The 26,174-nt window shown below is 36.4% G+C and overlaps 2 protein-coding genes and 1 non-coding gene across 3 annotated transcripts; 2 read left to right on the top strand and 1 right to left on the bottom strand.

The window, feature by feature from the left end:
- Window positions 1–3,066: 3,066 nt before the first annotated feature.
- Window positions 3,067–3,173, top strand: LOC125590797. The gene has a single exon (XR_007326799.1). It is a non-coding gene; the product is annotated as a small nucleolar RNA R71 (small nucleolar RNA).
- A 4,826-nt stretch (window positions 3,174–7,999) lies between these two features.
- Window positions 8,000–9,774, top strand: LOC106411968 (farnesoic acid carboxyl-O-methyltransferase). Its single transcript, XM_013852837.3, has 3 exons — window positions 8,000–8,175; window positions 8,506–9,159; window positions 9,267–9,774. Exons 1-3 carry the CDS (start codon window positions 8,107–8,109, stop codon window positions 9,597–9,599), a joined length of 1,056 nt encoding a protein of 351 aa, XP_013708291.1. The 5' UTR covers window positions 8,000–8,106; the 3' UTR covers window positions 9,600–9,774.
- Window positions 9,775–19,586: 9,812 nt separating this feature from the next.
- On the bottom strand, window positions 19,587–24,005 carry LOC106423246 (beta-galactosidase 13). Its single transcript, XM_013864028.3, has 18 exons — window positions 23,643–24,005; window positions 23,459–23,554; window positions 23,254–23,366; window positions 23,077–23,143; window positions 22,907–22,999; window positions 22,675–22,818; window positions 22,494–22,588; window positions 22,309–22,414; window positions 22,136–22,220; window positions 21,919–22,037; window positions 21,642–21,809; window positions 21,375–21,550; window positions 21,174–21,280; window positions 20,974–21,083; window positions 20,771–20,881; window positions 20,600–20,704; window positions 19,987–20,481; window positions 19,587–19,900 (listed from the first exon to the last, which is right to left on the bottom strand). Exons 1-18 carry the CDS (start codon window positions 23,856–23,858, stop codon window positions 19,751–19,753), a joined length of 2,556 nt encoding a protein of 851 aa, XP_013719482.2. The 5' UTR covers window positions 23,859–24,005; the 3' UTR covers window positions 19,587–19,750.
- Window positions 24,006–26,174: the final 2,169 nt, after the last annotated feature.

Here is a 26,174-nt window from a genome sequence, read left to right as displayed (position 1 = left end):
GCAAATGGTCAGTTGGTCCAAGTCATTGGGTTGGGTAAGGGAAGGCTTTTATTCAAGTGATTCAAGAGGTTCGAAACATAAAATCTTTAAGGTGGTTTACTCTCGAAACAAGTAGCCTTGACATTGCACATAATATATCTAAGAAAGGGATCAACTCATGCATACAATGCTCAATCTCCATTGTTCTACCCTTTTCCCAAACATACAATTACACAATCATTCTCAAATGTCAAACCCAACTCACATCTCTCACCAAAAGATCCTAAGAACATTAACTCCTTCTCTTTGAAATCTACAAGGGATTTTTCACAACCTCAAAACATTACTTAGCTCCTAACAACTTTGCTAGCCCCCTTTTTCTTTCTTTTTCTTTTCTTTTCATTTTTTTTTTTTTTTTTTTTTTAAATGGGGGCCAAGACTTTTCATAACTTGAGCTAGAGGTTTTTTTTTTTTTACTTATCCCAGTAAGACAATTCACTTAAACACAAAGAGTTATTTCTTTTCCTTTTTCATTGCTCCCAAATCATAATCACAACTCTCACCCCCCCCACCTATAGCTAGACAATAGAGTGCCCAATCTAGCAAGAATGAAGATCAAGCATTGTCGTTCCCGATACTCTCAACATTATGCACATGTAAGACTTTCCGAAGAAGGCCTCACTCATCAAACAATGAAAGCTTAAAAGGAGGGAAAGGTTTTGGGAGTGGTCTACCACTAGAGTTTGTCAGAATAAGATTGGCATAAAGGATGTGACAACTCAGGTGTGTATAGCCATGACTCAGTACACAAGGGACCATGAGCAAGAAGCATTAAGTTCGTTCAGTTCAAATAAGGTTGTAGTTGGCTTCAAAGACTGAGTTTCAGCAATCAACAAGTTTCAGGAAGAGTCTTCAAGGCTCGAAGCATACAAGTGTTTTTGAGAGGTGCATAAGCTATTCAGGTGCAAAGTAATGTCCTTTACAAGGCATTTCAAATCATTGCTCCCAATGCAAGTAAATGCAACCTATATGCTCTAGACTCTCCTAGAAATGCCAATGATGCAAACTAAATGAATTTTTTTTTTTTTTAATGCAAATATATATGTATAATGCAATGCATGAGACTCAAAATCATCAAAGCAAACGTGATCAAATACTTGGTACCTCCCCCAAACTTAAATGACACAGTCTCTGTGTTGTCAAGGAGAGAGAGATACCCAAAAAGAGAAAACTAATATGCAAAAACGAAATGGTATATACAAGGGAAAGTAGTGGGTTACCTTCTATGGAGAATGAGTAGAGGGAGATGCTCCCTCCTCGTCGTCCTCAGGTGGTAACTCTTCAAGGTGCTCATCAGTAAGAGTGCCCATCTCTTCAATGTAGAAGGCTTGCCCGAACACAGTTGGTTTCTTCATTTTCTCCTTGATGTCAAAGTGGAGAACATGCCCTTTACCCAAATGGAGATCAATCGTGCCCTCTTTCACCTTAACAATTGCTCCTGCTGTAGCTAAGAATGGCCTTCCAAGAATCAATGGGTCCTGAGCCTCCTCACCCATCTCAAGCACCACAAAATCTGTAGGTATCTCATACCTTCCAATCTTCACAGGTAGGTCCTCTAAGATGCCCACAGGGTACTTCACTGAACGATCAGCTAACACCAGAGAGAGTTTACACTTCTTGTACTGAGTGAATCCAAGCTTCTTTGCAACAGACAAAGGCATCACGCTGACACTAGCTCCCAAATCGCAGAGACATTTCTCAAATACCATAGGTCCAAGAGCACAAGGTAGTGTGAAGCATCCTGGATCCTCTAACTTCTCTGGAACATCAAGCCTTTGGATGATGGCACTGCACTCATGGGTAAGAATCATCATGCTTTCCATTTCCTTCTTCTTTGCAGCTACAACATCTTTCAGGAACTTGTTGTATTGAGGAATCAACATGAAAGCATCGATGATGGGCATTGCAACCTGAGCTTCACTCATTTGCTTGTCAAACAAAGCCTTGTACTTCTCTAGCAGCTGCCTCTTGAATCTACCAGGGAATGGTAGTTTGGGTTCATAGGGAGGAGGAACAAAAGAATTCTCACTTGCTGGAGCAAGAACTTCACCATCCTTCACTGTTTTCTTCTCTTCCCCAACCTTTCCTTTACCCTTGGCTTCCACAATCTTCTCCAAGATTTCATCATTGATTTTCTCATCAACAATCACCACTTCATCATCTAAGTTGATGGCCACCTCCTCACCTAGTTTCTCAGCATCCCTGGTGAGGGTTGTAGGAGGTAACTGCTTACCACTCCTAAGGGTGATAGCTTTGGCCTCCTTGGGGTTTTGGTCAGATTTTCCAGGTAGAGATCCTTGCTGGCGAGTCTGGTGAGTGTTCATGGAAGCAAACTGATTCTCTAAATTCTTGACTGTAGAAGCAAGATGTGAGAACTTGTTGTTGAGCTCATTGTAGCTCCCATCAATCTTGGAATGAAGGTTCTTCAACTCATAACCAACATGCTTCTCACTTCTAGTCTGAGACTCCAAGATTTGTTTCAGCAGGGTGTCAGTGCTGCTCTCTTGAGGAGCAGAGGAACCAGATGAGGGGTTTTGATGAGGTTGATAGCTGCCTTGCTGGTTGTTTCGAGGCGGATAACCACTCTGTTGGTTGTTGGGATAGGATTTCTGTTGGTAGTTGTTGTACTGAAAGTTGGGCTCTTTTTTGTACCAGCTACCATTGTTGTTGATGAAACACAGCTCTTCCTGACCTTCCAAACCCTCAACCTCATGGACAACAGGTGGTGTATCTTGGCTTGGGTTACCAACAAAGTGCAGCTGCTCTTGTGTGGCTTTATCAGCAAGGAGGATGTCTATCTTATCCTGTAGAGCTTTCAACTCCTTCCTCGTCTGCTTATCATCTGTTCGACTGCTTCTGTCGTGGTCTCCACTGTAGACTGCATCACTCTTTACCATGTTGTCAACCAGCTCCTCTGCATCTTCCTCAGTTCTCCCCAAGAAGAACCCATTGCTAGCTGTATCCAGTCTGGCCCTGTACTTAGGAAGAGCACCACGGTAGAATGTGCTCAGCAAGCTCTCCTTAGAGAAACCATGGTGTGGGCATTGAGCTTGGTAGCCCTTGAATCTCTCCCAGGCTTCACTGAATCCTTCCAAGTTCTTCTGTTGGAAACTGGAGATCTCATTTCTCAGCTTAGCAGTTCTTGAGGATGAGAAGAATTTCTCCAAGAATGCTCTCTTGCACTCATCCCAAGTGGTGATAGAGTCGCTGGGTAGAGACTTCTCCCACTGACGTGCCTTATCCCCCAAAGAGAAAGGGAATAGCTTGAGCTTTAAGGCATCTTCGGACACACCATTGGTTTTTGACAACCCACAGTAGCTGTCGAACCTATCCAAGTGATCAAATGGGTCCTCCAGAGCCAAGCCATGATACTTGTTGTTCTCGATCACGTTGAGGAGTCCTGACTTGACCTCAAAGTTGTTGGCTGCCACAGCTGGTGCTCGGATTCCGAATCTGTGACCATGTATGTTGGGGCGGTCGTAAGTGCCAATGGGTCGAGCTGCCCGCGGTTGGTGTTCTGCCCCTTGCGGTGGATCTGCCATATCAATATCCAAGTGGGCCTGGTGTTCTTCTTCTCTTCTAGCTCTAGCACACTCCCTCTCAAAAGCTCTGATGTCTGCTACTATTGGAACTAGGTTTGATGGACCCCTGCTCCTCAAGTTCATACACCTGAAAGTGAAAGGTAGGTGAAGAAGAAGAATCAGTAACAAAACAAAATTAAAATGACTTAGTCTCAAGCAAGTGACTAAATCTCAATGTTTAAATCTACTCAGAATTTGGCAACGGCGCCAATTTGATGTTAGGAGTTTTCAAGGCTCCTAAGACAAATGTTGTAGTATAGTGATTGTCGAACCAGTTCTGAGGGATATCAAAGCACTGAGAATGCAAGTACTCACTTAATCTAAGTGCAACCAATGATTTAGATGGGTTTTAAGCTATGACTAAAACTAGAAAGCAATAACAGAATGATACTTCTTGACTAAGGGAAAAGAGAACTCATGGGCATAGGGATTAGACCTTGGGTGATCAAGTATCGAACTAAGGATGGCAAATGATCAATCAAACTATCAACCTTAAGCCTAGACACAATTCTAAGCAAGCTCTATGTCTAGATGAATGCTCATTTGCTAACATATCTCAAACATCAAATGTCTTTGGTTGAATAATATGAAAGCAATCATTACTAACAAGTCTATTAGCTATCTTAGCATCTTTAACAACAAATGTCTTTGGCAAAGTATACTAAAAGCCTAGGAGAGTTGTCTCAGGCATTTCATCAAACACCTTTTGGGTGGGAAATGCCTATTGATCAACTTTTGAGTGGCCAACTCAGAAGATGCATTATGAATACTCTACTAGCAAGGAACAAGAATGATCTACACTAAAACATCCTAGAACTAACCTAATCACCCTTGATCTCCCTAACCCATGAATTCAAAAGGTGATTACTCACTAATCTCCATGATTCCTCTTAAACCCATATTGGATTTCAGATTAATCATGTAGAGAAATAGATAAGAAATCAACAAGAACACAAGAACATAACAATCAAAATCCAAGAGATGAACTTCTCAAGAGAGTTTTTGTGTATTTCTCAATAGATCCAAAGATGGTCTGCCTGGTGGCTACAAAAGATGTTTAAAACATAGGTTTTTCCAAGTGCAAAACGTCCAAAATAAATTGCAAAAAGGTCCTCGGGAAATCATGATTTTCGGCAGCAAAGTAACGCGGAGCGACTTGCAGGTGTCGCTCCGGGAAGTCGCTCCAAGGCCGATTTTTGGTGTCTCCGGGTGAGAGGTCGCGAGCGACTTTGGTGTGTCGCTCCAACGGGTCGCTCTGGATCGGGAGCGACCTTGGTAGGTCGCTCTGAGAGGTCGCTCCAGGGTCATCTAAGACGGTTCGGAGTAACGAGAACGCGAGCGACTTCATGGCGTCGCTTTAGGAAGGTCGCTCTGAGAGGTGGGACACAGCGACTTCGTGATGTCGCTCCGGGAGGTCGCTCCCATGCTCTGCTCGTTTAATGATCACCTATTTCACCTCCTTCGAGCTCCAAATGCATCCAAATGTCCCTAAGAACTCCATGTGGCACTCCAGTACCTAATAGAGACTCATGTATGCAAAATGCAACCTAAACATGTCTAAATCCTAATCTCTATGATGAAAATGCACATGGATGAATAGATAAAACAATGCAAATATGCAAGATATCAGAATCAGAAGAATTGCCAGCATTTGAAAGTTATCGGAAGATATCAAGTTTTTACGAAGAAGTTTCCTCAACTCAGACATCGTTCATGTACCTCGGAAGGAGAACTTACGAGCGGATAGCTTAGCACACAGTGCTAGAAAACAACCGTCTTTCGTCGTTCACATGGATGCAGAGTTACAGATTTGGTTTACAGAGTCAATATGAGTCTGTGAATGTCTTGTTGTCAAAAAAAAAAAAAAACCAATATAAAAAAATTATACCTACAAAAATTAATAATAAGGTAAACAGGAATTAAGAATATAATTTTTTTGTTTATTTTCTATTTGTATCAACTATAAATTATAATTTTATAATAGGTTACACAAATTTTAAAACAAAATAAAATAATGGTTGAATTTAGTTTTATCTACCAGGACAGTTCATATTTCGGCTTACAACAAGTTTACAAAAAATTTATTAAAATAAATAATGGGAAAAATACTCCACTTGTGTAGGACACATATAGTTAATTATGCCCTTTCTTGATATGTTTCAAGCCGACTTTTATCGATAAAATAATAATGTATTATTTACTCACCAGCAATTACAATTTTAATAACACTACTATACTATGTTTTGATACAAATTTTTTATATAATTATAATTCAAATCTTCATAGAAACTAATCAAATAGCTAGCTATAATGAAGCAAACATAAAGATTATTGTAATCTACGAGCTTAAAAAAATCATAAACAATAAAGCAAAGTAAATGATCTTATATCTTTTAATCCAATTCACCGATAAATATTTAGGAATTAAATTTTATAAATATTTAGCAAGAAACATAACATATAAAATTAAAGATGATCTCACATGATTAAAATAAATAAAGATATTTGAAGAACAATATTAATAAAATATATAAAAACATATTAAGTCAAAATATGCTCCCGAAAATAAGTTTCTAATAATATTTACTATTAATACTAACATGAAAATAGTCTCAGCGACGAAAAAAAGTAAGATATGAAGAAAAATTGATATGAATTTATTAATTATACTATCTAAAGATATTAATCAATAAACTAAAACACTGAAAATTTTGAAAATTTCTAAAAAATTGGAAAAAATATCTATGAACTAATAAAATATCATAATCCTGACATTGTTATTTTATATTTTAATAAAAAGTAGATGACGGATCTAATATTGTAGATTTTATATATTCTTATTTCAATAAAATAAAATATTACTTAACATTATTTAAAATTATATATATTTATTTCCCTTCTCTTATATATAACATGGAAATTTTATTGGTATTTAAATTTCAAAAAAAAAATATTTGTGATGATTAAGAATGGAATCTAAATATAATACTATTATATATACATTCAAATGAATTAAATAAGAGTAAGCTAAGTACATATGCACATAATAAATATACAATAATCATACATTAATTGTAAAACTGTACTTAATATTAATCAAAGTTAAAAAATATCAATATAGATTAATCATTCATTACATTCAAATAGATAAAATATACTAAACCCTAAACAATTTCAGCTAGGGATGGGCATTCGGGTTCGGTTCGGGTCTATTCGGGTTTTCGGGTTTAAAGATTCTATCTCCATTCGGGTATTTCTAAATTTTGGTTCGGGTTCGGTTCGGATCTTTGCGGGCTCGGTTCGGGTTCGGATAACCCATTTAAATTATTTTAAAATTTTTAAAATTCATTATATACTTTAAATTTCTCAAAATCTATAAACAAAACAAAATATTACATATAAATTTGAATAGCATATGTCAAAGTACCTAAAATTAACATATAAATTGGTTTGGTTTGAATATTTGGATTGAGAATCAATAAGTATTGTTGGTGTTTTGAGTATACTTAGCTATTTTAGACATGTTACTTTTGACTATTTGAATATATTTATAAGTATTTTGGAAAACTTAAAAGTATCTTATATATTTTGATGTTCTTAATATATATTAAATCCAAAAATATTAATATATATAGGTATATAATCAATTTCGGATATAATCGGGTATCCGAAATACTTCGGTTCAGATCGGGTTCGTTTTCGGTTCTCTAAATACCAAAATTTTGAACCCATTCGGATATTTAATCAATTTCGGTTCGGGTTCGATACTACTCTTTCGGATCGGATCTGGTTCGGTTTTTCGGATCGGGTCCGGTTCGGTTTTTCGGATCCGGGTTTTTTGCCCAGCCCTAGGGTGTGGGTTGGGTTTATAAATTTCTATAAATAATTTTTAAACATTTATAAATGGTTTTAAGGGTTAATTTTGTCTTTTTCATAATAAACTTAAAATGTTTATGAAAATATTATCATTTAAAGATTAATTTGGAAAACATATGAAATTTGAGGTAAAATTAGAAACCTCTATTTTAAAGAGTGTAATTTTATAATATTTTAAAATATAAAAATAACTAATCATATTTTGAATACATTTTCGTAAATATAGATAAATCAATTATATTGAATTAGTTTAAAATTGTTATAAAATAAAAATGAATTATTTACATAGATTTGTATCGCGAAAAGAAAATCTAGTTCTTTATTATGGGTTGTTATAAATATCATCGTCGACATTAGCGTGCGTGGAAAATATGCAAGTGAAACGTAGAAAGTTCCTTTGTACAATGTGGAAAATTCAAAAGCTTTTCGAGTTGAAAGTCGTCGTTTTCCAGCATCGGTCCAACTTGGGTTGCTGTATTAATATTTGAGAACAATTTTATCCACTGAATATTCAATATATGAGAATATATAAACACATCGCTTGTGCAAATTACTGACCAAATTAACTCACAAGAACCGTCACATTCGCAAGGTACATATATAGAGAGAGATGGCTCCTACGTACACGATGGCCGGAAGCAAGGGTCCAAACAGCTATAGTCAGCACTCAACGTATCAGGTTAGTAGTTTTAAAAAAAAAACTCCGGACGGTCAAAAATTCTCTAAAACGCTGTATTAAAATTGTTGAAGTTTGAATCAAATTAAATGTCGACGATGTTTTAAATTGTTTAAGTCTTTTTGTTTCAAATATATTAAATTTGATGAACTTTGAAAATATAGAACACATTGTTTTATTGATATAACTTATCATTGTCTTTGGGGTTATTATTAATATATTTAATGTTAAATTTGTTTCTTCTTTTTAATTGAGCTTTAAGTTAATTTGAGACATGAAAACTTTAAATCTAAGAAGTATGTTGTCCATTGATGATGGGGTTGATCATTGTAGAGAGCGTTACTTGAAGTCGCAAAGGAAAAGATCAATGAAGCTATCTCGACCAAACTCAACGTCAACTCAGCTTCCAATCGCTTTAACATAGCGGATTTCGGTTGTTCCACTGGACCTAATACTTTTCTTGCAGTACAAAACATAATAGATGCTGTGGAAGAAAAGTATCGCAAGGAATCTCAGCAAAATCCGGACAATAACATTGAGTTCCAAGTTCTCTTTAACGATCACTTCAAGAATGATTTCAACACTCTTTTTCAAACACTCCCTCCGACCAAAAAATACTTTGTTGCTGGAGTTCCGGGTTCTTTTTTTAGTCGTGTTCTTCCTCGAGACAGTCTCCATGTGGGACATTGTTCTTATTCGCTTCATTGGTTGTCCCAAGTTCCTAAAGGGATCGCGGATAGAAACTCTCCAGCATGGAACAAGGACATTCATTGCACTGGATTCTCGGAAGGGGTCGCGGAAGCGTACCATGATCAGTTCAAGATCGACATGGGAAGTTTCTTGAGAGCAAGAGGAGAAGAACTTGTCTCAGGGGGCTTGCTATTTCTTCTTGGATCATGTCTACCTGATGGAATTAAAATGTCTGAAACAATGAAAGGAATGCTTCTTGATTTCATGGGAAATTGCCTCCATGATGTGGCTAAAGAGGTAAAAATATTGTCGCTCAGATCCTTCACTAGAATTGTAGTGTGTACCACGGTGCAAAAGTATTATCTTTTATATTTTTGACGATTTTGCATCATTTTTTTGCTTAGGGGCTAATTGACCAAGAAGAGCTAGACTCTCTCAATTTCCCAATCTATCCGGCACATGTTGCGGAATTCAAGAGTGTCATTGAGGACAGTGGGTGTTTCACGACAGAAGCGTTTGAGAGAATTAGTCATGCGAATGAAGAACTTCCCTTGGACCCAGAGTTCTTGGTAACCTCACACAAAATTACATTTGGAGGAATTCTTGAGACGCGGTTTGGTAAAGAAGCAATGGAGAAGACAATGGAGCGCATTGAGGAAAAGTGTCAAGATATACTTCCGCAACTTGCGAATGCCAAATCCGGAATGCAATATTTCATTATGCTTCGAAAGAATTGATTCCTGTCAAATAAAATATTGGTGATGTTTGTTGATGGCTTCCAAAACTCTTTTGTCGATGAGACCGAGTTATTGTTGTTTTTTTGGTCAACAGATTTATTGTTGTTAATTGGGTTGTTCCATGCATTTCAAAAACTCTCCCAAGGGAATGAATTCAACTAAGAGTTTCAGATGATTTGTATTAAAATAACAAATCTACTGTTATTTATCCACTTTTATTATACTAGGGTGTTTTTTTTACAACAAACGGCTATTCTATTACTCAAACTTGAGGTGGTCTGGGTAACCAGACCGTAATAGAACAACCATGCTAGGGTGTTTGAGAGTAGTTTCTTAGTTATAAAAATAAAAATAAAAATCTCATAGTTCTAGATGAGATTCTAGAATTGTTTAACAAAAATCATACTAAATTCTAATATTCACCTAAAATAAAACTCATTAAAATCAACTTCGAATTTCAGATTAACACCCACTTATAGTTTGAATTTTTTAAATATAGTGAAGCAATGGAGAATAATCTCAAGAAAAACAACAACAGAAAATACACACAAATACATACCCACTACAAGAAAACATCATAATTCTGACGGACATTCTGACGGAAAATGAGATCCTCGGAATATTCCGACGAATTTCCGAGGAAATTCCGAGAAAACCCGAAATTTGGGTTTCCTCGGAATTTCCTCGGAATATACCGATGAAATACCAAGGAAGGCATATTCCTCGGAAAACACCGACGAATATCCGAGGATATATTATAGCCGTTGGAGAGCCGTTGGGGATATTAAAAATTCTGAGGAAATTCCGAGGAAAGAGCCGTTGCCGTCGGTATTCCGTCGGAATTTCCTCAGTACTGTCGGCAGCATTTCATCTATAAATACCCGCACCCCCCAACCTCTTCATTCACTCCATTTCTTCATCCTCTCACATACTATATTTACACACGAATTTGATTGAAAAAAGCATGTCTTCTTCAAATTATTATCGTTCTTGGATCGATCGACCTCATTTGGATCCGAACACGAGATTGCTTACGGAAGAATACCAACGAGGTATAACCGAATTCATGGGGTTAGTTCAACGACAACCGGAAGCAGAAACGGGTATGTTAAGATGTCCTTGCTCTAATTGTAAAAATAGAAAGATTATTAAAGAGTGGGATGTTTGGACTCATCTATATTTGAATGGGTTTACACGAAGTTACAAAATTTGGTATCATCATGGAGAAACTGATTATGAATATGGTAGTACTAGCGAACCTCAGCCTGCGGTTAGGTTAGAAGAACCAATTAGAATGGATGTAGATTATGGTGTAGGTACTGAGAAGATGGTAAATGATCATTTTAGAGGGGAAGATTTACCCAATGCAGAAGCTATAAGATTTTATGATATGTTGGATGCTGGAAAGCAACCCTTGTACGAAGGTTGCAGAGATGGTCATTCAGCTTTATCATCTGCAACAAGACTGATGGGCATTAAAACAGATTATAATTTGGCTGAAGACTGTGTGTATGCGATTGCTGATTTTGTAAAAGGTGTTCTACCTGAGGATAATGTAGCTCCTGGTTCATACTACGAGGTTTAGAAACTGGTAGTTGGTCTTGGTTTATCGTATCAGGTAATAGATGTATGCAGTGATAACTGCATGATTTATTGGAGGGCGGATGAAGAGCGGGTTACATGCAAATTTTGTGGAAAGGCTCGTTATAAAGATATGAGTGGAAGAGTTCCAGTGCCATTTAAAAGGATGTGGTATTTGCCTTTGACGGAAAGGTTGCAGAGGTTGTATCAGTCTGAACGCACAGCGCAACCAATGAGATGGCATGCGGAGCATTCAACAAATGGTGAGATTAGACATCCTTCAGATGCAAAAGCGTGGAAGCATTTCCAATCAAAATATCCCGGCTTTGCGTATGAGAGAAGAAATGTCTACCTTGAATTATGTACTGATGGTTTCAGCCCGTTTGGCAAGAGTGGAAGACAGTATTCTCTATGGCCAGTCATTCTTACACCATACAACTTACCGCCAAACTTGTGCTTGCGACGAGAGTTTTTGTTTCTCTCCATTCTCGTTCCCGGACCAGAGCATCCTAAGAGATCACTTGATGTGTTTCTTCAGCCACTAATATATGAGTTGCAACAACTATGGGCTCAAGGTGCTGAAACATACGATGTTTCATGTAAAGAAAACTTTCAAATGCGGGCAGTACTTATGTGGACAATAAGTATTTCCCAGCATATTGTATGTTATCTGGATGGACAACGCATGGAAGGCTATCATGTCCATATTGTCAAGATGACACATATGCTTTCCAACTAAAGAACGAAAGGAAAACGTGTTGGTTTGACTGTCACAGACGATTTCTACCACCTGATCATCCATACCGCAGGAGTAAGACTTTGTTTACGAAGAACAAGCAGGTGTTTGATGGTCCACTTGAGGAAGTTAGTGGGAAAGATTTGTTGAAGCAGTTTAGGTATTTTGATGTAGAAAGGACGCCAGATGTAGGTGGACATAAAAACATTCGAGTCAGTGCGGTTGGAGAGCTACATAACTGGCACAAAAAGAGTATTTTCTGGGATCTGCCATACTGGAAGGATCATCTGCTGAGGCATAATTTAGATGTTATGCATATTGAGAAGAACTTTTTTGACAATCTCATGAACACGATCCTTAAGGTTCAAGGTAAAACAAAGGATAGTTTGAAGTCAAGACTGGATTTAGTCGATATATGTGCTCGTTCAGAATTTCATGTTGATGAGAATGGTAGGGCTCCTTTTCCCATATACCGACTTGATGCAGAGGGAAAAAATGCGTTCTTTGATTGGATTTCAAACGATGTGGAATTTCTAGACGGTTACGCATCTAATTTGCGTAACTGTGTCGACAGAAAGGAAGGAAAGTTTATCGGCTTGAAGAGTCACGATTGCCATGTAATGATGCAGCGCCTCCTTTCGTTTGCCTTCAAGGAACTATTAACACGGAATGTTCATGAAGCAATTGCAGGGATTAGTGCTTTCTTCCGCGATTTATGCACGAGATCAGTGACTCTTGAAGGTATTGAAAATTTGAAGACTAACATAGCCGTGATTCAGTGCAACCTTGAGAAGATATTTCCTCCATCATTTTTTAATGTTATGGAACATCTTGTTATTCACCTGGCAAGAGAATTGGAACTTGGTGGTCATGTGCAGTATAGATGGATGTATCTGTATGAGCGGTATATGTACCATTTGAAGAAGATGGTGAAATATTATAGTAGGGTAGAAGGTTCTATAATCGCACAGATTAAAACTGAAGAGGAACTTGAAGAACTGAGGCAGAGAGAATTTTCTGGATGGATGCTTACTTATGTGAGTGCTTTAAACAAATTAAAATATTATTTATCACATATTTATACTAATTCACATATATTGATATAACATATATATGTGCTATTAATAGGTGTCTGCTTGTATGACCAGAGGTGAAACATTTGACGATTGGATACGCGCGATGGTGCGTGGAGCAGAGTATGTTGTGAAGTCATATCCGAGATTTTGTACTCGAGGATATGCATTCACAACTCAAAAGAGGAGAATTTCCTCGGAATATTCCAAGACTTTTCCGACGATTTAGGGCTTTTCTTTTAGGGTTTCTGTTTCCTCGGAAAAGCCTCGAAATATTCCGAGGAAATTCCGAGGAAATCCAAGTGTTCCTCGGAATTTCCTCGGAATATTCCGAGGTTTTTCCAAGGAAGTAGGGTTTTTAAACCGAAAACAACGTTTTGCGGTTTGAATAACACTTATATAACCCTTATTAAGTGTCTTAGACTGATTATGAAGTCAAAAATTTGTTGCTTACCCTATAATAAACACTTTTCCGATTGTATGAACGAAATCCCCACAACATAAGAGAAAAACTTATACACTTTAATGAACGGGAAAATGAATACTTACAATTCGTTTTGAAATTTTGTTATTTCATAGTTTATGATCATCTATACAAAGATTCCTCAATGGTATGCATTGCATTTGTATAAGAAATGATATAGGGCAAAAAAATTTGATGTTTTGAAACCCCAAACATGTGTTCCTCGGAAAAGCCTCGGAATATTCCGAGGAAATTCCGAGGAAATCCAAGCGTTCCTTGGAATTTCCTCGGAATATTCCGAGGCTTTTCCGAGGAAGTAGGGTTTTTAAACTGAAAACAACGTTTTGCGGTTTGAATAACACTTATATAACCCTTATTAAGTGTCTTAGACTGATTATGAAGTCAAAAATTTGTTCCTTACCCTATAATAAAAACTTTTCCGATTGTATGAACGAAATCCCCACAACATAAGAGAAACACTTATACACTTTAATGAACGGGAAAAATAATACTTACAATTCGTTTTGAAATTTTGTTATTTCATAGTTTATGATCATCTATACAAAGATTCCTCAATGGTATGCATTGCATTTGTATAAGAAATGATATAGGGCAAACAAATTTGATGTTTTGAAACCCCAAACATGTGTTCCTCAGAATTTTCTCGGAATAGTCCGAGGAAATTCCGAGGAACAATATAAACCAATAGAAATACATGCATAGGATATTCTTTTTCCTCGAATTAATGAACATACCGAGGAAATTCCGACGGCTCTTCCGCTCAGAAACGAAATGTTTCAAATGCTCCTGGAAATTCTTGCTCCCATTGGACCATTTGTATCTATATGCATTAGGATCCCGATTTATGGATCTCTCGGTTCGAGAAAGAAAAATAAGAGGATCGAACCATTTCTTCTGACTCTTTTTCAAATTCGATAAATGTTGGTTGATCGTATCTTTCATTATAGTTCTATGATTCAGAGTATCATTTCCTATTAGATCCCTTTGAATTCCATATTCGAAGTTGCGATCAGGTCTCTTCATTAAAAAGAATCGATTCAATACATTTCTTATGTACCCATAGGGACTATATTGGAATTGGATTTGAATCAGATTTCGGATCAATCTATATTGATTGACTGCCTCCATTATGTTGTTGCTAGCAAATACCACTCTTTTTGGTTTTGGATCTTCAAAAAAATTCCCGCAGGAGATCCGGACCCAATTTTTTCTGATCCTTCGATAAAAAGATTCATTTTCTTCATAAAAAATAGGAGGTAGAACCAATAAAGATTTCTTTTTCAATTCATCCCTGGAGTTGAAAACCTCCTTCAAGAATTGTCTTTGATCCAATCCGTAGGAATCAATAGAAAAGGCAAATCCCGTATGATACACCAGATCCGGCTCGGTTATTGATAGAGTGAATAGATCTGCCATTTCTTGAAATCTCTCTTCTGCTTCTGTATATTTTCATTTAACCGGGAAAACCAGCCGCCAAATATTTCGCGAAAATTGAAATTGAAAATACCGAGGAAATTCCGACAGATAGTTTCCGTCGGACCCTAGGTTTTATAAAGATGAAACACTTCTTTTTCCCCATTTCTCTCTTCTTACTCTCCGGCCATCTCTCTCCTCTCCGGCGATCTCCCCCTTCTCTCGCGACGACCTCTCCGGCGAATCCTCTCTAAACCTACACAAATCATGTATGGACCCTATCCCACTCTCTTAGGTTCTATTTTTTAGGTTTTTATGTAGATTTGATGATTTTAGAAGTTTTTTGATAGATTTTTGTTATGGTGATTGGTTAGGATTGTGATTTGGTTGTGTAATAGGTTTAGAATTGTGATTTGGTTGGATAATTTTTTGTGTTGAATTGATTTAGAACTTTCTTATAAACTGGTTATTATTTTGTATGTATAAAATTGATTTTTGTATATAAATTCGATTTTTGGATTTTACAAAACGTTTTTTTTTATATAAATTCGATTTTTTGGATTTTACAAAACGTATTTTGTATATAAATTCGATTTTTTGGATTTTACAAAACGTTTTTTGTATATAAATTCGATTTTTGGATTTATAAAAGATGATTTCATATTTATAAAAATATTTATATTTATTAAAACTAATTTTGTATTTATAAAACATTTTTTTGATTTATAAACACTATTTTATTATTTTTTGTATTTATAAAAACTATTTTTAAATATGTTTTCCAATTAATATTTATTAAAACTATTTTAAATATGTTTTTTTAATTTATATATTTATTATAACTAATTTTAAATATTTTTTCAATTAATATTTATTAAAACTATTTTTAAATATGTTTTTTTTAATTTACAGGTCTACTGCTGATCAGACCCGGTCTCGATTTCGTCTTGCCTCACCACGAGGTCGTAGTGGTACGGGGAGCCACTCTCAGGGTTCGTCCAGCCACTCTTGGGGGTCGAGCAGCCACTGTCGGGATTCTTCATTTCCCGCTCTGGTTTTTGCTCCCGCTGCTGCACCTCCTCCCGTTGCTGCACCCCCTCCCGCTCCTCCAGTCGTTCCGGGAGTGATGACTGTTGCCCAGTTGGTTCAACAGCCCGGTCGTGAGCATCTTCCCTATCTCACTCTGTGTCCAAAAGGACGACGTCAAACATGGTAATTAAAAGTCTTTTTTTTTCCTTTCATTAAAATTTGATTCATTATTAATAATTAGTTTCTTATATTAGGTTCAACCGATCCGGGAATTTGATCAGCGCATGGATCAACAATATGATGTACTCGAACCTCAGCAAGGGATATCCGACTTTCTCTCACTTCCCTGCCGAGGACCAGGAGATGTGGTTTCGTCAGTTTGCGGTAAGTATTCTAATTTTTTAACTTATATTTTTAATCTTTAATATACTACAAATTGTGTTTTTTCTTCGGCAAGAGTTCACCTGGAATCCCGATCACACGAACTTTATCCGTGACGCCTTCGTCCATAAAGTTATGGACAACTATGGGAAGCAGATCTACGAGTGGAAGCAGAAGTGGCTCATCAACCAGGTTTTTTTGAATTTATTAAACAATTTTTTGAATTTATTAAACTATTTTTGGATTTATTAAACTATTTTATATTTTTTTTATTAAAAGGTCCCGAAGTCGATCAACAGCACGGTCTGGGAGGAGTTGTCTGTGCATTGGGATAAGGACGAGACGAAAGCTACCTCCGTGACCAACTCCGCCAACTGCAAGAGCGATCGTGGCGGGAAGGGCATGTACAAGCATAATTTGGGTGCCCAGACTATTGCCACTCTGGGGGATCGCTTGGTAAGTTTAATCTTTTTTTTAAATTATTTAAGTATTTTTATTTTATTTTTTATGCATTTCTTCTAATTTCTAATGTTTGTTTAACTTTTGTTTTTTTCAAGGCGGATGAAAATGATGGCGAGCCGGTTGATGATTTCGTCCTAATGAAGACGGCGCATACCAACAAGCACACCGGGGAGATTGATGATGGTGTTGTGAGAGATGTGCTCAGCCTGATCGAAACTCAGAAGGAAGACGAAGAGACCCGTCTATCTCAGCTTCAAACCGACCTGGACGCCACTTCGACGGCTTCGACCAACTTGTCCCGGAATCGAATCAACGAAATCGTTGAATCGGTATGTTCTTTATAAAAAAGTTCAATTCATTTATTTCTTTATTTTCATTTTATCATCTTTTCTATTATTTAAATTTTTTTATTTTCTATTTCAATCGGTTCCAAAGAAGAAAGGACGTTTGGTCGGTTTGGGTCGTCGAGCCCGGTCGGTTCCTCCTTCTGCACCACAGCCCTATGTTGATCCAGAAGTGCTTATGGACCAGTTGAAGGACAAAGATGACCACATAGCTGCGTTGGAGCAAAAGATGGCGGATCAAGAGGCGGGATGGGAGGCAACGAGGAAAACGAGCAAATGATGGAGATGATGAAGAGGATGTACCCGAACGAGCAGTTCCCGTAGTTTCTTTATTTTTTTTTCAAAAAATCTGAATGTTTTATTTTGGTACGTACAACTTTGAATATTATCTAATATGTTTTCTATTTCTATTTTAATTTTATATTTTTGAATTTCAATTAAAAAAATAAATTTTTAATTTAAAAAAAAATTATTTTTGGGAATATTCCGAGGAAGTGTATCCCTCGGGATATTCCGACGACAACTTCCTCGGAATATTCCGAGGGCATATCTCCTCGGAATATCCCGACGGATACACTTCCTCGGAATATTCCGACGGCAAAGGTTTCTCGGAATATTCCGACGGCCGTAGTTCCTCGGAATATTTCGAGGGCATATCTCCTCGGAATATCCCGACGGATACACTTCCTCAGAATATTCAGGTTTCTCGGAATATTCCGAGGGCCAAAGTTCGTCGGAATATTCCAATACCTCTTTTCTCTCGGAATGTTTCCGAGGACCATTCCATCGGAAATATCCGAGGAGATACCGACGAACAGTCCTAGGAAATGTTTCTTCGGAATGTCCTCGAAATCTTTAATTCTCGGTATTCCCTCGGAATTTTCCGAGGAAATTCCGAGGAAATTTTACTTTCCGACGAGAAATTTCCGACGACCATTCTCGTCGGTATGTCCTCGGAATACCGTTATTCCGAGGACATACCGACGATATTTGTCATCAGAATACCGGTGTTTTCTTGTAGTGACAATACCATATACATGCTCAATCCTTAAGCTTAAAGCTAACTTGAAATTTTGAAAACGATCAGTTTATTTCATTAAAACTTTTAAGACAAAGAAATTTGATCAAACCTGACAAATATATGGAAAACAAAGCGTACCATAGAGACGCTCATGCCTTTTGATTAAGGTAAGGCTTTCATTTATTCTTCTGATAAAAAAAAAAAATTGTCAAAAATATCATATTCATAGTATTTTTGTAAAGATTTACACTAATCACTTTTACCATCACTTTTAATGAAAGGTAAAAGACATTTATAATCATAGGGTTAACTAATTTAGACTTCGAATTTAGAGTTGAATGGTAGGGTTTTTGGAATCTGAAATTTAGGATTCTAATAAATATATAAATAAAAAAATAGTTTCAAACATAATTTTCGATTTTCAAAAAGAAATTTTGAAGAAAAAAAAATCGAAAAAAAAAATTTATAAAAAGTTCGAATTTGAAAAAGTATAATTCGAAAACATAAAAAAATTATTATTATTTTTTTTAAAAAATAGTTATTTATTATATATATATATATAACAAGGATATAAGAGTCTTTTGCCAATTAATGAAGAATGTATTTTTGAAAATGTCTTTTTAATAATGATAAAGACCAATAATTGTACCACGAAAGTGGTAAACATAAAAAAATTCCATAAAAAAAGGAACTATTTTGATAAATAAAATAAACACATTGAAGATGTTTAAAACACCAGAGAGAACCATTGAGGTCCCTTCTTCCTCTTCTCATACGGATAACGCTTTCCACTCCTAATTGTTGAAGTAGATGTCTTCCTCCACCACCGAAATCTCAACAAAAGCTACACCGACCAAGACCGCCACAACGACCACCGGCAAAACGATCGCCGACAAAAAGTCCATGAGGATAACTCTTCTGTAAAGGAGTCTTGGCATCTACTTTAGCTTTTTTCTTAGAAGGTTCCTCTTTAGTCAAAGTGATCAACAAATCCATCTTTTCTTCAATTTTCTGAAGATGATCAGCCAATATTTCAATCATCTCCTTCGTATCAGCTAATCTTACCTTGTACCAAGTTTTAGTCTCTAAAGAATGTGTAATATAAGTTTTCATATCGAAAATTTTAATGAAATTAAATAGTATATAAATAACTTGGACCAATCCGTTAACCATCAATTGGTTTTAAGTTGAAAGTTCATGATAAATTCGAAATTAACAAATGATGCACCACATGAGTACAAGGTAAATGTTTCTTAACCTGATGAGCATATAAGAAGACGCACACAAACATGTTTAACATGTGAACTTCTTATAAATCCTAGGAAGTACTAATAGAACGATCTGATTGCAAGTAAACTTGGATGTACTCATCTTAAGGTCGGTGTATAAACATATTATGTATACTTAGAAAAATAACAAAAACCATCTTACGCAAAAACTGAATAGAAGTTAGGAAGCAAAACTAAATCCCTTGGACAAAGTATTTAATCAATCAGTATTTCAAATAAAAACTGTAATCCGTAGATAGGCATTGTAATTAATAAATTCAAAAATGGAAGAACAATTGACACATAAGTTTTGTATCGACTAGTCAAAAGTATAAAACCGTTCAAAGCAAATAAAAGAATTATATTCCTGATTCTTTGTTCTTCTTGGTGCGACCGCACTTGACTTGCACCGCAAGCATCTTCACGACTTTGGGGCATGAATCCTTTTTATCTTGCTGGAATGTGCTCTTGTTCACCGGAATGTCACACTCCGATTTACCCAAACAATACTGCACCAACAACAAAAACAGTTTTATTATTTCAATTGCAAGTAACGTTAGTTATAAAAAAAGCAGACAAAGTTTATAATTGTTACCTTCTCGATGACTTGCTTAGAGGCAGGAGCATTACAAGATCCAAGGGTGAAATTTCCACAAGTCCCATTTGGGTTTCCGAAGCTAGCAAATTCCACAGCGGCGATCTTCTTAGTACCGGAACACTTGAGATTAGCCGTGAGAAAAACATCATCAGTGATGGCTTGGACTTTGTCATTTTTCTTGGTCCAGTGTCGTACACTAGGAGTGTAGTTTTCTCCGATGTAAGAACACACAGTGTCTCTGTTAATGATGACAAAGTCGATAAGCTCTGGTTTCACATTTGGTTCTTCCTCAAATATAACCAGAAGATTTTTCTTGGGCTTCAAGAAAGACCTAGGTATATGATACTCTACTTGCGTAGGATTTTTTAAAGGCGATAAAAACGACATCCAATATCTACCAACACCTTCTCCATTCACCCAAATCAAACCTTTCCCCATTCCATTCATCCTAATTGCTACTGAGCTTTTGCTCTCTGGCGCATCAAAGCGTGTCTGCATTCACCTCACACGTTGTTCATGAGTTATATATCTTGCTACCCAAATCATCTCTAATATATGATATATGATCATAAATCCTTTTATTTCATTTTGGATGTTTTAGTATTTCTACCTGGTACCATGTAAGCCCTGGTGCTTTTGCTGAGAATTTCTGCCATTTAACCTTCTTTAATCCTTTCTCGGCGTGGATACCGAGCTTTTCGCCTTCCATACCCACCTAAAGATTAGGAAAACCGGATCAAAATCGCTAAAAATGATCGAGAAAGTAAGCTTCTTGTTAAACCTTGTTTCCCCATTTGTTTTTCTCGGTGAGATCAAGTGGTCCAGAGCTGAGGCCTAAGATGGAAACACTACGCGGACCTGTGTATCTATGCTCCAAATAAGATCCACTGTCCTGTTCATACAAGACATTCATATATCTCGTCATCGTAATTTAAACTTTTTTTTCTTTGCTACTAAGGCTCTTAAAACGTCTATGTTTCTTACCGGAAATCCTGTTAAAACGCCTAACATAGTTAGGTGGTTCTCTCCTTCTTTTAGAGAAACCTGCTTCTGAAAAACAAAACTCTTCTCTTCATGGCTACCATGTCCGTTTCCTGAACAAATTCACTAGTTAGACCAACTTCTTTTAGTTTTTCTCAGAACTTCAAAAATTCACTAATTCAATGCTTCTACATCTTACTTACCAAGGTATTCTCCATTAAGCCAGACATGCAACGCGTGTCCAAGACTTGCAATTCTCAAAGTAGTCTTACCTCCTTTCTTCTTAAGGTCATTGTCATCTGTCTTGAAGCTACATAGCAAATTAAACAGGAAAGTTTTTTATGTTTACTTTCGTGTTTTTCTTAAATTTTCATACATAAGAACAAGTTCGGTTCTATCCTTACTTTGTTGTGTACCATCCGTAATCAGTCACGTCTTCCGTCAAGCCATAGAGCTCAACGGGGATAAAAGATTCACCTTTAAGCTCACTAGGAACTGTCTCGGTGAACAACTTAAAATCAAACTTCTTATTAGCCTTCTTCGACTTCACATAGTTCCTAGAAGTGTGCTGAGAGATGACCTGAAACATATATAAAAAATGTAATTCAAGATTCATTTTCTTTCTTTAAGGAACAACTTGATTCGCAACAACATTTTCTATTTATCATCACCTCCGCTGTGCTGTAAACAACAGTTTTGCAGTCCGGGAGAATACTGATGGAGCGAGGCGGTATAACATATTCCTTGCCCTTGAATTTGATTGTTTCTGCAGCTTCTGTGTTATTGTTAGCTAGAAACGCCGCACAAACTTTCGTTCCAGGCTGCTCGTAGTACCGTATCTGCAAGTACAACAATACATCAAAATCAAGAAACTTTGCATTTCTATGTATTCTGTGAGAAATATTTAAATGTTTGTACTTGTTAATGCATATATACAGATACAGTTACCTCTGTGTCTTTGCCAGGCTTCTCAGTTCGGGAATGGCCCCATAGAAGTGCCTTCTTGCATAAGTTAAGCGCGTTGTGAAGAAGTTTTAGATGACCGTATTTAGGCTCCCTTTCCAATCCTATGTATAACAAACATTCAAATGAGAAACATACATATTAATCCGTAATTCAATTTTATTTATTCACAAAAGGTTTGTTTTGTTTTGTGTATTGTTACCGAATTCATCAAGAGGTGCATCATCATAGTAACGAGTGGTTACATAATGTGCAGAGGTTCTTCCAAAGTTAGTACCTCCATGATACTACAAAGGAAAAAAGAAAAAGTTAAGCAAGTTGGTCACGTTTTTCAAACATATAAACCCTTTTAATTGTTCTTATTTCAGTCTACACCATGTAGTAGTTAACATGGCTTCCGTTCTTGGAAAAGAACCGAGCAACAGAATAGGCGATGTCTTCTACAGATCTGTGGGCTGGCGGATCGCCAAAAACTCGAAACCTACAATTACAAGAACCTCTCGAAATTGAGCTTATCGTTTCCTTGTTTCTAGAAAATGCTGACTAAGTGAAGAACTCACTGTGTAGTCCAATTCTCTGTCCATAAAGATGGCTTGTTCTTTTTGTTGGGACCAGGGAATGTATCACCACAATGTCTTCCATTGCAAGCATTGATCTGTTAGAAGATTAAAGTTCTTGGTCAAACAAGTTCTTGTTTATCTTGTTGTAATCATCATTTAATGTATTAGGAAGATGACTTACCATAGGATCAGGAGCATTATTTTGCTTACACATAACCCATGGGATCCCCAAATTCATAGAATCTACTAATTTAGCTGCCCACTTAATGTAGTTTACTCCATCTTCTTTATATGCACGTTCAACCGCGCTATATTCGTTCTCTATCTGCATCAAAGTTTAATTTAATATACAAATATTTTAAAACTAAACATAGTTCCAAATTCTTGTTCACAAAATGTTGGGATCAATGTACCTGTCCTAAAATAATGGGGCCTCCTTGTGAAGCAAAAAGCTTCTCTTGCTTCATCTTATCAAGTATCACCTTCACATACCTCTCTGTATGTTCCTGCAGTTATGTCAAATTCTTTTAAATCTTTTGGTTGTTCTATCATTACACACATGCACGTATATATATAAAAATACCTTGAATGGTTTGTTGTCGGTACGGAAGAAGATCCCGGGAACTTCTCTTAGCCAGTAAGGAAGTCCTCTGATGTTTCATCATAACCATAACCATGAAACATGTCCCATAAGAACTCAAAACACTGAAATATGATATGAATATGAAGAGAGTCAAATAATGTAACACATAAAACTTACCCATGATTCCATTCAGCCTGAATAAAAGGTCCAGGCCTCAACGTTACATACATACCATTCTTCTCGATCAGTTTAATGAACTTCACTAAATCGGCTCTACCCGAAAAATTGAACTATTCCAAAAAAAGCATAAATAAAAAAAAACTTAAAACAAGGATGAATCTTATCTTTTTATTGTTTTTTCTCAAATAATCTCAAAAATTACCTTCCCCTGCACAGGCTCATGAACATTCCAAAAAACATATGTCTGAATCGTATTCAAACCGCCTTGTTTTGCTCTCTTGATGACCTTCGGCCACATCTAAACAAAAAGTTCTCGATGATTCAGTAAATAAAATAAAATCGTATGATTAAACCAATAATTTACTAATGCTTTACGGATGATTTACATCAGGAGTGCTACGAGGGTAATGTATGGAGCCAGAGTAAAGTAACTCTCTCTTTCCATTGATTATTAATGACGTTCCATCATAAGTTACTTCTTTCTTCGGATTCTTTGAGGTTGTCTTCTCTTTGTGTGTGCTTGAGAGAGCTCCAGAGAAAGAGAGGAGAACCACGAGGATGGCTAGTAAAAACCATGGATGATTAGAGGAATGTATTCTCATTTGATTATCTTCTTTTTCTTTTTTTTTTCTTCTTTTCTTTTAGAATATTAAAACGAGGAATAAAAACAAGGATAGCAAAGGATAGCTAAGAAAATAGGCTCTGAATGAAGGCAATGAAATAAGAGAATGTTTCGCAAAGAACATAAGGTTTGAGAGAAATTCACGCGTCTCAATCTGAATCTACCGTTTCAATAACACTTTGAATAACTCTCCTTGTTTTCTCCTCCAATTTTATTTTCTTTGTTTCGTTGAGTTTTCTAATTTTAAGGTTTTTGTTTGAAGGGCCTCATTTGGCGGGTATGCACACAACTTCTTTCAGTAAAAAAAAGGCTCTCACCGTCAACTTTTTTTTAGTCTGAGCTGTTGAATGCGTTGAGAGAATGACAGAATGTCAGCGTTCATTATATACAGTACTTTTGGATCTTCTTAAACCTACCAAAAACTTACGGAAATGTGGATTCAGTCCATGAGACATCTAACACAAGTTTGTTGACAAATTTTGTTTGTTATCTTCTAGATTAAAATCGTTGCTTCACTAGTGCCGATCAAAGATCATAAAGAATAAGATTGTCAAATCTAGGGCTTTCTTGATGTTCTTTTAACACTTGGTCTTTCTTGATGTTAAAATGGAGACGAGAAAATTAAAAAAAAAACGTAAAGAGATGACAAAAATTTACGTATTTGGTTTACCAATGATATATTGACTATTAGCATGCCACTTACATAAAGTATATATTGAGTACTAGGTGTTTGTCCTTGCATGTGAGCATCTTGTGAAAACTTACAAATTGGACAAACTTTAAGTTTTAGAACGGTACACAATAAGTTTAAATAGGGTTATTTTACTTTTTCACCACTCTAAAAATCCCTTATGCCCTTTGTACTTATAATAACATGTATGGTATCTTATTCGATTGCCATTTTTCAAAACAAAAAATGACTCACATGTTTATTGAAACTAGAAGGACTATTGTGTCTCACCAAGTTTGTTCAATCAAAACCAGCTTCTTATCACCTCTCTATGCCATATCTCCGTTGTTGGATATCCTTCCATCTCTTCTCCTATGATCTCACTTGTCCTTCAAAACCCATCAAGTGAATTCGAGGTGACAATGAAGAACGTGCCGGTGACGGTTATAAGTCAGCCGCTGCAGACGACGATGCAGTAGAAACGGCCAAAGTTGCATAACATGCAGGAAACAGGTCCTTCAACCGGGTTCGATTGCCGATGTGGGATCATTTGGTGGCTCTTGCTTCGAGAAGCTATTACAAATTGGCGAAGACACTTACTGGTACCTACTTACTTGACCTTAGGGTTCAGCTACATGAAATTTGAGTGGAAACGGCTTTTGAATTGGCCTTTGCTGGGGTTTCCAGATACATTGAGTGGGTGGGGACTGAAAGATTCAGTCTTTGATTACTTTGAACATTAAGTCATGGTAGTTTGCAGTTTTTGAAGTGGTGAACAACGTATAAAATGGTCGAGTTTAGGTTAACATCAAAGTAGTATTAGGTCCAAGCTATAAACTCTGCTAATGTTTGTATTTGCTTATGAACTAAAAGTTGGAATATGTTAACCCTCTTTGTGGCCTTTTTTTGCAGCTAATTGCATGTTTCATGTGATTATGTAGATTTTCTGATGTACTGAATATTTCTTATTGTCTCGGTCACTCCTTAAGAAAATGTTTTCAGTGAAAAACCTAATAAGGTTTACATTGAGTGGGATGAGCATTAAATGATTCAGTCTCTGGCCATTAGGCCATGGTAGTTTTCAGTTTTTGATGTAGTACTGGACAACTTCTTGCTGATGTAACCGTTGGAATGTGTTAACGCTCTCTGTGGCCTTCTTTTCGCAGCTCATTACATGTTTCATGTAGTGATATCGATTCGCTTATGACTAGAACCTTCTTTAGTGTTGTGGTCACTCCTTGAGAAAATGTTTTCAGTGACGAAATGTATTGTTATCGGATCCAGAGTGTAACATGCAATGTTTTCGCTGATTGAAATGTATGTACGGTCTCTTTCTATAGATTTTGTTGTATACTAAATTAAATTTGTTTTGTTAAAAAAAAAATTAAATTTGTTGCAAGATACTCAGTTGCAAGATACTCTCCTGACATTGGCTTTTGATTATACAATTTGATTTGCTCAATCTCTTATTTCTATGTAGGAGTAAACGCTGATGATGTTTGTGTTAGATATGGTTCGTTTGTATATCTGGAAGATGCATTCAGACATTCATTTATATGTTTTATTCATATGTCATATATGGATGTTGTTCATTTTTATTTTGGATAGTGCATCCATGTGAAGCAT

Source organism: Brassica napus, chromosome C7 (assembly GCF_020379485.1).
Source record: "Brassica napus cultivar Da-Ae chromosome C7, Da-Ae, whole genome shotgun sequence".
Classification (NCBI taxonomy): Eukaryota; Viridiplantae; Streptophyta; class Magnoliopsida; order Brassicales; family Brassicaceae; genus Brassica; species Brassica napus.
Note: the sequence above shows the minus strand (reverse complement) of the source record. Positions and strands in the feature narration are given on the sequence as shown.

Bases quoted from the DNA above. Each gene is read 5' to 3' on its own strand.
- LOC106423246 (XM_013864028.3), bottom strand. From the start codon at position 23,858: ATGAGAATACATTCCTCTAATCATCCATGGTTTTTACTAGCCATCCTC. The intron at 22,819-22,906 runs GTACATTGATCC...ACTTTGATGCAG, and splicing joins GCCCCATTATTTTAGGACAG to ATAGAGAACGAATATAGCGC. The intron at 21,810-21,918 runs GTAACTGTATCT...TTGTACTTGCAG, and splicing joins AGCCTGGCAAAGACACAGAG to ATACGGTACTACGAGCAGCC.
- LOC106411968 (XM_013852837.3), top strand. From the start codon at position 8,107: ATGGCTCCTACGTACACGATGGCCGGAAGCAAGGGTCCAAACAGCTAT. The intron at 8,176-8,505 runs GTTAGTAGTTTT...TGATCATTGTAG, and splicing joins GTCAGCACTCAACGTATCAG to AGAGCGTTACTTGAAGTCGC. The intron at 9,160-9,266 runs GTAAAAATATTG...TTTTTTGCTTAG, and splicing joins TCCATGATGTGGCTAAAGAG to GGGCTAATTGACCAAGAAGA.